The 13,319-nt window shown below is 48.6% G+C and overlaps 1 protein-coding gene across 1 annotated transcript in view; it reads left to right on the top strand.

The window, feature by feature from the left end:
- The first annotated feature begins 152 nt into the window (after positions 1–152).
- Positions 153–13,319, top strand: part of fars2 (phenylalanyl-tRNA synthetase 2, mitochondrial) — a 38,880-nt gene continuing 25,713 nt past the window's right edge. The window contains 5 exon segments of the mRNA XM_047024364.1: positions 153–191; positions 8,053–8,543; positions 8,897–9,065; positions 9,484–9,646; positions 9,754–9,885. Coding sequence (XP_046880320.1) covers positions 8,071–8,543; positions 8,897–9,065; positions 9,484–9,646; positions 9,754–9,885 — 937 coding nt within the window. The 5' untranslated portion in view covers positions 153–191; positions 8,053–8,070.

Below are 13,319 nucleotides of genomic sequence, written 5' to 3'. Positions count from 1 at the left end.
ATCCTACATTTTGTCCCTCATTTTCACCTATGTTTTGTAAAGCAGCCTTAACTTACCACTGCATGTACACTATAAACTTAAATTCTGACGTTTGTCTTGAAATACTAATATATTTTTTATAATTTTACAGGCATATCTTTGGAGCTCTCAAAACAACCCTGCGCTCAGTTGAGACAGTAGCGCTAAGTAAGGTGAGTTCTTTGCAGCTCTCTTTTTGCTGTATTTAATGCCACTACTGTGTGATTCATCGAATGAATTACATATGTTTACATATGGCGAACAGTACATTTTACCTGCCGGTAACGTATTAAGGCATTATAATGCCCCACAAGGTCGTTTTAGCCAAGCAAAGATAGCATCCCATGGTTCTTTGGGAGGGTATGGATCTTCAAACATATCCAATCAAGTTCCGTAGCTTGTTCATAGTAAGACTTACTAAAAGTAAGAGTCTTACTTTTGGAATTGGTTACACAACCTAAAGACAGGCATTCATCAAAATGCACAGTCCACCAGCACACCGTTTACTAATAAAACGTAGATTAAGACATTGCAGGATAACCTTCACGACCTTTATGGTATTGGTTATCTAACAAGAAGCTCAACTGTTAGGACATGTAGTTTTACTGCTGGCAGGGGTAGTACTTTTCCTAAATTAAATCCCAAACTTGAGATATGCGCCGAGCACAAAGGTGACATTTCGTTGCTCGACCTATGACTCACTTTGTAGTCGCTTTTCGCAGGTAGGCTTCTACAAAACTTTAGTAATCTTACAGAGAAACAAAATGCTATTATAGAGATATGTCGCATGAAATAAGATATCTTAACGACATTGAAATATTTATTTGGCTCGTACACGATTAGACTCATGTTGAGCCAAGTTGGTTCTTAGTTGAAACAAGCACAGCAGGTTACAATGCTCCAGCCATGTAGATCAAACCGTTTATCATTCATTCCGTGACATTTGAGTAAAGTGAAAGAGGAGGAAGGGGACATGGTGTTGTCGCATCAGTAGCCTCGTTCAGGTGGAAAAGTCGATCAGAACATCCTGTCCCCTAGCCATATGCCTGCTCTGTCTGTGTTCATGAATTCGGTCTGGTCCGCGCATGTCCAGGTGAGGTGCAGATGTGGTTTTGTTCTGGACTTTGTCCTGGTATAGCATTGTGTCATGGGGATCAATTGATTTATTTTATAGATGATGTACTTGACTGATTAAGGGATGATGTGTGTGGGGAAATGGGGAGGGGGTAGTTACGCATTTTAGCACGTTCCAGAGAAGGTCACAGTCACAACCTGTTTACTGATACCCTGCCTCTCACTGAAAAGGTCAGCAGTGTGTGTGTGTGTCTCTCTGTCTGTCTGTGTCAGATCCCTGTTTGTGTGTGTGTGTGTGTTGTGCTTAAAGGGGTCAATGGAGTCAATTGATTCATCTCACGCATTGGTCTAATTAAGACTGGTTAGCTGTGAGGTTCAGTTTAAGATGTCACATGGATGTAATAGTCTATTGTGACAGTGTGTGTATGTGTGTGGCAGTTGTAGTAGTGACTGATGACAGAGCTGCTAAACACCGTGGTCAATACAGAGCGTTCCAGTTGGAGTGTGTTCCCAGACTGATCAGTATGGTTTCGATGTGGAGGGTGTTGAGCAGCTACTCTGTTACTCTTGCCGGAACTATAGCCTAAGAACAAAAGTTCTGACATGATACGGTTGTAGCCCATACTATTTATTCCCTAACAAGCACCGATAACACACACACACACTTACTTACAGGCACAAGCACAAGCATATACACACACACTCGTAGGAGCCGCTCTCATGTTGATCCAGAGGGCGTTAGTTTCTTGGTTCTTTGGTCTTCTCTCCTCTATGGATCTGTGTGTACATGCAGTGTGGGCATCATCTGACAACCTGCTGTGACACCACAAGCTCTGTACACTCTCTCCTCTATATTTCTCTCTCTCAGTCTTTCTTTCTTTCTCCTCCTCTGTAACTGGCTCCCTCTTATCTTTGTATCTCCCTCTTAGTTTTTCTCTACCTCACCACCCTTCTCTACTCCGATCTGTCTCTTTCAATCTGTCTTTCTCCTGTTTCTCTCTCTCTCATTTTTCTCCTCGCTCTCTGCTGTCAGGTTTGTATCCGGTCATCTAACTCATTTTTGGGTGACTGCACTCCTATCCTCTTTATAATCTTCTCTCCCTCCAAACCTCTGCTTCTCTTCCTCTTTTCCTCTCCTTCTTACGCTCTCTTTCCCTCCTCTCTTTCTCTCTCTCTTTCTCTCTGCCTGACAGAACAAGCCCTTTCATCCCATTGATCTTGTCTTCTGTGCAGTAGCCCGGAACAATACGACTTAGGGGTACGCCTGCGACCCTGCCTCCATCCGATCCTCCTCTTCCTGCACGTTCTCCCCCCTCCTCCCCTCCGCCTCCCCTTCCCATCCTTCCTCCTCTTCCTCTTCTCCTCTTCGTCTACCTCTTCCCTCATAGAGTAGGTCGATCGACGACATGACCCAGCCTCCTGTTTGGCAGTGTTCAACATTGCATTGTAGTTGTTGTTGTTAATGTAGTTTACCGGCTGACTCGAGTCTTACCTGAATACTGCCATTGTCCACCAGCAGTAGGTTGCACTGATCATGCCCCCAGTGAGGGAGAGGGAGCAAGAGTGACTGAGCGTCAGAGAAAAACGAGAGGGGGAGATGTGGTTTATTAGTTGGTTTCAGTCTCTTAGCGGAAATTAAACAAGTTCATCTTCACTAGCTGGTAGCCTCTGGGTCTGCATTACTCAGAGGGGAGGGGGGAGGAGCTAGAGGTCAGAGAGGAATCATAGAGAGAGAAGAGAGAGGGGATGGGGGGCGTATTGGGATGAAAAAAAGAAGGGACAGCGATAGGGGAGTTAGAAGAATGTGTGTGAGAGAGAGACACGAACAAGCCATAGTCTCTTGTGAACCCAGCCACTCTATCTAAATGAGGATTGATCCTGCCTGCTGCACCACCATCTGCTGAAGCGGGCGTCAGGGACGCACAGGCAGCCAAAACAAGTGGACTCCAATAGCAGCTGGGTCCTCTAGCCTAGACCTCAATTCATTCTCCTGAGCAAAAACAGTGCAGCACTTAACCAAACACTGACTTGCCTTCTGAACTCCTTCCCTCGATCCCTCCCTCAATCTCTCACTCCCTGTTTTCAGCTACCTTTTTCCTCTCAGCCTGTCTTCCCCCTCCCCTCTTCCACCTTTGCTCCATGCCTCCCATCCTCCCTTCCTCCCTCCACTGAAATTAAGCAAAAAATAACAATTTAGACAGAGAACCAAGCTCTCCCTCTAGCCAGTGATAAAGACCCCCCCCCCCCCCCCCCCACACACACACACACACACACACACACCCTCCAGACCCTACTGTTTCATATAGCTAAGTGACTTAACTCCCACTCACATCCTCCTACCAATCAATAATTAGCAATTAGCATTGGAGAGCTATTGCCAAGCCATTAGGCTGTGGGTTCAAGTCTTTGTTAGCCTGTTAGCCTACTGTGGAGTGGGGGGGGGGTGCCTCTTTCTCCTGGCCCCACAGTGCACGGAATACCTGTGGGGCTGCACTGAACAAGCTCTGTTGCCGTGGCGACGTGTGACCATTATGACCCAGCCTATTATGGTCTGTCCTATCCCTACCACCTCCTGGGGCCAGGGGCACTAAGACCAGGTGAGGAGGCTGCAGATACTGTTAGAGTACAGACAGACTCACTGATCCTTATGGTGCCTCTGTATCCATGAAAAACATACCTGGGTTGGTGTTTTGAACTGCTGGTGTTATTGCTTGGCGTTATTGCAGCGATTTAGCTGTGCACAACGGTCTGCTAACATGGCTATCAGTGGTCAAACTAGAATGTTGAATGTATACATTATCAATACTCCATAGCCTACAGACTGAGCACAAGCCACAAACACACACACACACATCCTGTTCATGTAGTAACAACATTATACTGTAGAATTGCAAGGAGCTATGCCTTCTAGGCACTTTGAGAGCCTTAGTCAATTTTGTGCGTGTGTGTGAGAATGCATGTGTGCATGTCTGCTGCCTGCCTTTGGTTGTGTGTGTATGAGAGAGAGAGAGTTCCTGGCCTCTGCAGTGGAGAGAGGACAGTGGTGATTCCATTAGGCCGATTCTGGCTCTCCAATGATAGTGTGTGAGGTTGAAAGCATTAGCTTGCCCGACACTTAGACAAATTAGCCCCTGTGATAATTGTGGGGAATTGCCAGAGTGTGTTTTTGAGACACAGGCCAGATAGATAGAACCTGCCTGCCCGTAGGATGGTCTGTTGGTTGTTGTATGGTTTTAGCTTTTTAGCTTTTTTAATTTAATCTTATCATAGATGTAATCTATGTTCTGTGTACCTAAATGTTATGTTTATGCCAGGTTGCTTTGCATTGTCTTGTCCTAAGAGTTTCAGTGCCCAGTCTGACCCTGTGTTGTTCTGTGCATCTGACAATAAAATACTTGAACTTGAAGGGGTTTATCTAACATCTGTTGAGACGTGGCTCCTAAGTTAGAGATAGGTAAGTGTGTGTGTGTGTTTGAGGGAGGGCTGCAGGTTTTCATAACATGCTTTGTGTCCTGTCTCATGTCACCCCTCTCTGCTTTCTGGTTACTCAGCCTCTCTAGTGTGGTGACCAGCCTGTGTGTGTGTGTGTAATTGTGTACATGTGTCTGTGTGTGTGTGTGATTGTGTGTGTGTGTGTGTTCTCCATCCATCTGTTCATTAAAGCTCTTCCTGTACCTGCTGGGTCCCCAGAATCAGGCCCTGCTCACACACACACACACACACACACACACACACACACACACACACACACACATACACAGTCTTAAGGTGAGATGAGGCTGGGTGTGTGAGGAAAGCTGTGGGTCATGAAAGGAGGATTTGGAGAGAAATAAAAAAGGAAAGAGACTGGAGCTTCCCTCTGACTTTGATTAGAGAAATCTGACACTGATAGAACACGTCTCTGAGCCTGTTGAAGCCTTCCCTGTGGTGTGTGTGCGTCTGTGTGCGTGTGTGTGAGGGAGGGGTGGGGAGTATTCTGTTTAGCCATCTATAGTTTTAGAAAATTGTACCGGGGGACAAGGGAAAGGAGGAGCAGTTAAAGTTTCTCCAAAGAATTACATATTAAGATATCTATTTGTGTGTGTGTATGCACGTACGGTCTGTTGACACACATGTAGACACAAACTGACCTGCGACTTGCCTAGCTTAGTCAGCCTTTTTCCAGTCCTCTCAACTTCTACAGTAAAGATTCTACTGTTTTATATGCCCTGTGGTTATTGAAGAGAGAAGAAGAATGATAAAGGTAGTGTGAGAAAGAGGGGGCACTGTAAAGGGAGGAGAGAGAGATAGCGGTAGAGATATTGTAAAGGTAGAGAGATAACGGGAGAGAGAAAGAGAGATAATGGGGAGAGAGAGAAACTGTAACGGGAGAGAGAGGGATAGACAAAGGGAGAGAGATAATGGGAGAGAGATAAAGGAAGAGAGATAAGGGGAGAGAGGGGGGGGGGGATGGGAGTGCGCTGGACTGTTCCTGTATTTCCTCATATTCATCCGTCTGGTTGATTTGACAGCAGGGACTGCAGAGGAGTAGGGAGCGTATTAAACGCTGAACTCGACCGTGTCTGATTGATCCAGCTGGAGTCTGATATCTCCCTGAAGATCGAGTCCTGAACGCCAATCAATAAGTCTTATTCTAGAGGAAACACTCTTCTGCTGTGTCTTGTGTCTTTCAGCACTTTAATCTGGCTCCTTAAATCACCTAGCAGCACAGGGTGTGACCCAAACACCTGCTGGTCAGGATGCCTGTGGCCTCTGGACTCACTCAGTCACACACACAAACACACACACACACACTCAACTCCTGGTTGTATTCCCCCAGACAAGCCAATTGTTCAGTGAAAGGCCTAGTGCAAACTGCTCTGCCCCCTACACTTTACAGACCGTGTATGTGTGTTTGTATGTGTGTCTGTGTGTGTGTGTCTGGGTGTGTGTGTCTGGGTGTGTGTGTCTGTGTGTGTGTGTGTGTGATGCTGCTGAGTAGTGACACACAGTGAGGAGGAACAGAGTGAATATATGGGCCCAGTAGTGACGGCAGAAGGATTGCAGCCTCGGCACATTTCTCATACGCCCATAAAAATGTACCCTGTTAGTGCCGCTACCTCCTCCCTTCCCCTCTCCTCCTCCCCTCCCCTCCCCTTCCCTCTCCTCCTCCCCTTCCCCTCTCCTCCTCTCCCCTCTCCTCCTCCCTTCCCTTCCCCTCTCCTCCTCCCCTTCCCTCTCCTCCTCCTCTCCTCTCCTCACCTCCCCTTTCCTTCCCTCTCCTCCCCTTCCCTCTCCTCCTCCCCTTCCTTTCCTCGCCTCTCCTCCTCCTCTCCTCACCTCCCCTTTCCTCCCCTCTCCTTCCCTCTCCTCCTCCTCTCCTCACCTCTCCTCTCCTTCCCTCTCCTCCTCTCCTCTCCTCCCCTCTCCTTCCCTCTCCTCCCCTCCTCTCTTGTTTGGAGACAGCAACAAGTGAAGGTGTTAGTATCAAGTAGGATAATTTAAGTATATTAGAAAATGGGCTGAAATACTCATTTATCGAAGATTGTTCTGGAAGCCTCTGAGAGTGTGTGGGTGGCATGGCAACGTGACCGCTTGGCCAGGCCAAGACTGCAGGGAAGGAGTTCTAAAACAAGCTGATGGCAGTAGGACTGTGATTGGTTGTGCGCATGCTAACAGGAAAGCTAACAGGAAACAGAGCGCGAGGGGCAGGCAGGACAGGGACACTGTTGGGTGCGGGGGCGGGGCATGGAGATACCCCTTCACGATGGTGAACCTGCCAGGTTGGGGGGGGGGGGGGGGGCAGGGGGAGCGGGACCAGGGAGGTGAAGAGGTAGAGTGAGGGAGAAAGAGAATGAGAGAGAGAGAGAACACCTGTTCCTCTCTAGTCTCAGGGTTGCCCTGGCCCCAGGCCCAGAGTGACCTCTCTTCACAGGTGCCATGACAACGCCAGACCTCCTACACTTTCTACTTCCTGTTCAGGCTGCCAGCTGGTCCACCCACTTCATCAGTGAGGGTGTGCGTGTGTGGCTGTGTGTGTGTGCGTGCGCGTGTGTTTGCGTGTGTGTGTGTGGCTGTGTGCGTGTGTGTGGGCCTTATCTTTCTGTTTATAATGCCATCCATTCCCAATATTACAAAGTTGAACATGAGCCTCACAGAGCTAAGAGCTTCCTGGATTACAGCAGGTAATCCACTTTGCTGCAATACCCCTGCAATGCTACACCCTTTGTCTTTAGAATGTCCCTGTAAAGATGAAGGGTGTGTGTGTGTGATTGTGTTAGTGTGTGTGTGCGGGGTCTATAAGAGTATTATTTTAAATGTCTTATCTCTTTATACCATGTGTGTCTATCCTCAGATTACATACGGGTTGGTAAGAGAACAGAGTAAGAGAGAGGAGACAATAGAAATGAGGGATGAACAGCAAACTCTTTTTCTGTCCTCTGGTCTCCTTCAGGGTGAGATAGGGAAGAAAAGATGGAGGGCAGCATAGGTGGAAGGGTAAATATTTGATAGAAATCTAGATGGCCTGTGTTAGCCAGAGATTCATGCGCCTCTCCTCTATTCCTTTTCTTCTTTTCTCTAATGCTCTCTCTCCTTTAGAGTACAAGAGTCAAAAAGTGTAAGCGTGTCACAGAAGGAGAGAGAGGGTAAGAGAAGGAGGGAGACAGAATGAGAAGGAGGGGAAGAGATGTTCGCACTGAGTTGATTCAATTAACTTGTTCTCATATAATTCAGCCCTCTCATCTCCAGTTCATCATAACAGCGCTGATCCTATATTTAATGTGCTCTCTGTCTATATTAGATCTCAGAGGACAGAGTGAGGGCATGTGTGTGTTTGTGCACACTACCCACAAGCGTGTGTGTGTTTGTGTGTGTGTGTGTGTGTGTGGATATGTCAAATTCTGTGAAGGTTCAGATCCCACCAGTAGAGTAGTTTCAGCCATGTTGCTGATGAAGTCACCTTCCTTTGTCCTACCTTAGGTCCATGGACCAATCATCATGAGGGTACACTGCAGGACCCTCCCCTTGCTCCTCCCCTTCCTGGAATCCTTACCTCGCCATTGGCCGCACCACTGCACCCAAGCCAATGGCAACCTGCCCTCCCATAGAGTCTTACCCTTCTGCCGCCACTTCACCACTGACAGATCCACCCTTCAGCCTCTGAATGGCCCAGAGTCCGTGGAGGTGTTAGGCCACGCCCACCCTCGGGACGACTTCACCAATGTGACCCCCAAGATCCTTTCCAAGGTCGGACGCAACCTGCACAACCAGTCACATCATCCATTATGGCTGATCAAAGAGCGAATCAAAACCCACTTCTACTCCGTCTACACCGCTCACCGTGGAAACCCGCTGTTCAGCGTCTATGACAACCTGAGTCCCGTGGTAACGGTGGAACAGAACTTCGACAGCCTGTTGATCCCAGCCAACCACCCGAGCAGGAAAAGAGGCGACAACTACTACCTCAACAGGTGGTCCATTCATTACCTCACTCATTCACTCAGTCACACATTCATCCAGGCATCCTTTCATTCATTAACTCACTCATTAGTTTATAAGACAACAAATGGGGGTTTCATGGTGGTTTGGTGCAAAGCCTCCAAAGCAAAGACATCAATATGATCATCCTGTATTGTGACGATGCTACCACAGTTTCCTATAAGCAGTTTGCGGTTTATTCATTCATACATTTATTTATTTATTCATTAATTTGTTCATGAATTCACTAATTCACCCACTCCCTCATTCATTCATTCGTTTACACAATCATTCGTTCACCCATTGACTGAATGTGGTCCTGTGATCTTGGCCTGCTGTCTCCCAGGGGCACCATGCTACGCGCCCACACCTCTGCCCACCAGAGGGAGCTGGTACGGTCTGGGCTGGATGCCTTCCTGGTGGTAGGGGACGTGTACCGCCGGGACGAGATCGACGGCAGCCACTACCCGGTGTTTCACCAGATGGAGGGGGTCAGGCTGTTCTCCAACCACGAGGTCAGAGGTCATACGGCCCTTCTCTGTTCTCTCTCTCTCTCTGATCTATCTGACATTTACATTACATTTAGTCATTTAGCAGACGCTCTTATGCAGAGCGACTTACAGTAAGTACAGGGACATTCTCCCCGAGACAAGTAGGGTGAAGTGCCTTGCCCAAGGACACAACGTCATTTGGCATGGCCGGGAATCGAATCAACAACCTTCTGATTAATAGCCCGACTCCCTAACCGCTCAGCCATCTGACCCATCTTATTCTTTCTTTCCGTTTCTTTCATTTGTGTCTTCTATTGGTGTCTGTTCTGTGTATGTTGTCCTTCTCAATGACGCCCAGTGTTGTTAACGTGCAATAAGGTATGTCTCTCTGTGTGAGATGACATGACGTGTTAACGGCATGTATTGTATCTCTGTGTGGTAGCTGTTTGCACGTGTGCAGAGTGGGGAGGACCTGTCCCTGTTTGAGAGGGGGGGGCGGAGGACCCCCCAGAAGCAGGAGAGACACACGCTGGAGGCCGTCAAGCTGGTGGAGTTTAACCTGAAGCAGACCCTCACACTCCTGATCAAACACCTGTTTGGAGAAGGTAGGGAGCTGTAAGCTGCTCTTTACCCAGCAGCCCTGCCTCCCCGTGCCAGCAGCTCTCTCTCTCCTCTCCTCCCGTCTTCATCCCTCTCTCCTCTCCTCCTCCAGAGCTCGAGATCAGGTGGGTAGACTGCTACTTTCCTTTCACTCATCCCTCGTTTGAGATGGAGGTGCGTTTCCAAGGCGACTGGCTCGAGGTTTTGGGCTGCGGGGTGATGGAGCAGGAGCTGGTGGACTCAGGTAGCGTAGCGCGTTCACACATGGTCAGACACACACACACACGCACTAGTGTATTCTCCGCATCTGTGTAGACAAGGTACTTAGCTTGCAGTTCTGCTCTTGAACAAAGCTGTGTGGACACGCTTGAACAAACATCCACTTGTACCGATCAATAAAACATGAAATGGACGCCATGTTCACTTCCCTTGACGAAACACAAATGAGCCCCTCAGATTAGTAGGACACTTTTCCAGTTGTGCCCGTGTGGGTTTGTGTTTGTATTTGATGTGCCGGTGTCGTAAGGTTCAACCAGATCCCTACCTTTGCGTCTCTGTACCGTTTCTGCAGTTCCTACCACTGCCAGGAGATGGGGCTGCTGGGGGTCTGGAGGTGGAGTGTAGTTGAGGCTGTTTAGAGTGATGGAATCATATCCATACAGGTTTGGTATCAGGACTCTCCAGGCCCTTGGATACAGACCAGGGTTTGGTACAGTATTAGAGGAGGAGAAGGAGAGGCCACAGGGTTTATTTTGAAACATGGCGTCACACAGAGAGGCACCATGGTGTTTAGACGCCCTCAATAATTCAACAGCCCCTGTATCTTTCCCTCTCCCCTTCATAACTCTCCTCTTTCTCTCTTTCTCTCTCTACGTTCTTTCTTTTCTTTCTCCCTCTCTCTCTTTCTTTCTCTGTCTCTGGGTTAGTCATCCCTAACTCTTTTTTCTCTTCATCCATTTATCCAATTCTCTCTTCTATTTTATTTTCTCACCAACTTGCAAGACTCCAGTGGAGTTGTGGATTGTGTGTGTGTGTGTGTCAAAGATGTGAAGGTTTAAATCTGTTTCGGTGTTGGCGATGCGTGAGGCCTCTTCTAAAATAGTTTAGATTTGAGGGCAAAGATAGAGAGAACGAAAAGGAGGGGCTAAAGGGCTAGAAAAGGGGGAGGAAGAGAACCTAATATCCATCTTGTTTCCCTGGGTGTTTTCCTTCATGTTCCTGATATGACAGGTGTGCTCTGGTGCTAACAGTGACTTCATTATAAGCTAACGCCTAGCTCAACAGGCTAAACCATGGATGACAGCCCACACACAACCGCACACACACAACCACACACACTCACAGATTCTGGGTCCAAACACACAGAACTACACACACTTCTCAGACTCAGAACCTGTGTGTGTGTGTGTGAATGTGAATGGGTGAGTGTTTGTGTCTGTGTGTGTGTGTGTGTGTGTGTGTGTGTGTGTGTGTGTGTGTGTGTGTGTAATGACAGTAGTCCTATAATGCAGTAGAAGTTGATGACATATCAATAGAGGTGTCCCTCTGCCCTTGGGCTCTGCTGCAATGCTCTTGACAGACATTATGTGCAAAAGAAGACTCTTCCTTCAGACTACATACACACACACACACGCTCTTGTCTCTCTCGTTCTCACATTCTCAACTCTGGTGTCTCCTCTCTTCTCCTGGCCTCTCTTCTCCCCCCCCCCCTTTTCCCCCTCCTCTCTCCCCATCTCTTCTCCCCTCCTCTCTGCCCCTCTCCTCTCCTCCTTTCTCCTTTATTTTCTCCTCTCCACTGCAGCAGATCAGTGTGGCTCCGTTTCCAAGGCAACCACTCATTCAGTCCCGTCACACACACCCCACCCGCTCTCTCTTTTTCTCACTCACTCACACACACACACGAACACTTACACACTCGCTCAATCCCCCTTTTCCTTTTGAAGCGGGCAGACAATAGGGCGAAAGAGAAGGAGGGGAGGGAAAGGGGGCTAAACTAAATGTGTGTCAGGATTCCCTCCAGACAGGACCAGCAGCAGGGACACAAGTGTGTATGTGGAGGGGAGGGGAGTGGAGGGGGGAACAGGGAAGAGGTCCAAGGCGGTGAGAATGAGAAGCTGAGTACGGAGGTGAGATAAGGGGGAGGAATATGAGGTGAGGAGGCATGGTGTGAAGAAGAAGAAGAGGATGGGGGGGGGGGTCAAACAGCAGGAGGGGAGGAGACAAGTTGGGGAGGGGGGGGCGAGTTATAACCCCCTAAGGCGTGACCACCATATGTGAAGCGTGGAAGAAGTGTGCCAGGGGCAGGATTGACAGGATCAGAGAGGAGGGAGGGAGGGATTAGGAGGGAGGGAGGGAAAGCAAAAGACTGGAAGGACACATGCAGATGGGGAGAGAAGGAAAGAAAGATAGACAGTGATGCTGGGGTTATAAAGGGAAGGAGGGAGGGAAAGACATAGAAAGAGAAAGAGGGGGAAACAATAGATGGAGGGGGTGGGTTGGGAAGAGAGGAGGGTAAAGGGAGGAGAGAGGGAAGGGGGGGGTCTCCATTAGTGCTGGCGTTCTACTTAGTTATTCATTAGTGAGTAGCTGTGTGGATTGCCTTCGTCCTGAGACGTGCGTGTGCGTGTGCACATGTCTCTGGAGTGTGTCCCCAGCACATGGGACCCAGTGTTAATGACGCCACACCACGCCACACCTGATTAAGCCCCCCCCCCCAGGGCAGGGACGTCCCAAGAGAGGGGGGGCCAATGTGATTAAAGTCATGTTGGTGACAATTAACACACACACACACGCTCTCTCTCTCTAACCCTAACCTGCCAGGGGACCCAGTGAGGCCATTCAGGGCCGAGGCAGGGGTGGGGTGGATCCAGGTGGCACCTTCAATCATAATCCCCCTTCCTGAATAAATCATGTGCACATTTGGACTCCCTTCTCTCCCCCCTCAGACCCCCATTCTGTGTTCTTGTCTCCAAGCCAAGTCCCTCCTCCCTGTTAGCTCTCTCTTCAACTCTCCATGCTGTCACAATTCATCATTTTATTTTTCTGATGAGTCAACAATTTAAATCAGTTACATGTGCCTCTGTCTCTTTCTCTATATCTATATCTCTCTCGATCTTTCTCTATCTGCTGTTTGATCGATGGTATCTATTTTTCCCATCCCATCCAATCGGTGTGAAGGAGATGGAGAGAGGGCGATAGGTATTTTAATTTAAGATTCAGTTGATGTAAACTAAGGAAAAGCCTGAAAAGTTAAGAATTCAAAATGTTTAAAATCCAATTTCAGGAGCAGGGATGCAGAGCGAGACACAGGAGGAGGCACAGACACCAGTCGGCGCGGTGACCTCTCTTGTTTTGTTAAGCTGGTTACTCCGCCCACTCCCTGGCCCCTAACCCCAAAGCAATTGGCAAGCTGCCCCCCCTTCCCCCTCACCCGGTCCCTCTCCCGCCCCCCTGCTTCACCCCCAGTCCCAGTGGTCCCACTGGAAGCAATCACTGGTGGGAGACAGCTGGTCCCTCCGCGCACACACACACACACACACGTATGCACGCGCACACACACATTCACACATGCACATGCACATACACACACAGTCATACACACGCACACATATATATACACACACGTGCACAAACGTACATATATACACACAGACACACGCACACAGACACACGCACACA

Source organism: Hypomesus transpacificus, chromosome 8, assembly GCF_021917145.1.
Source record: "Hypomesus transpacificus isolate Combined female chromosome 8, fHypTra1, whole genome shotgun sequence".
Classification (NCBI taxonomy): Eukaryota; Metazoa; Chordata; class Actinopteri; order Osmeriformes; family Osmeridae; genus Hypomesus; species Hypomesus transpacificus.
The sequence above is the reverse complement of the archived record's forward strand: the minus strand, read 5'-3'. Positions and strand labels throughout refer to the sequence as shown.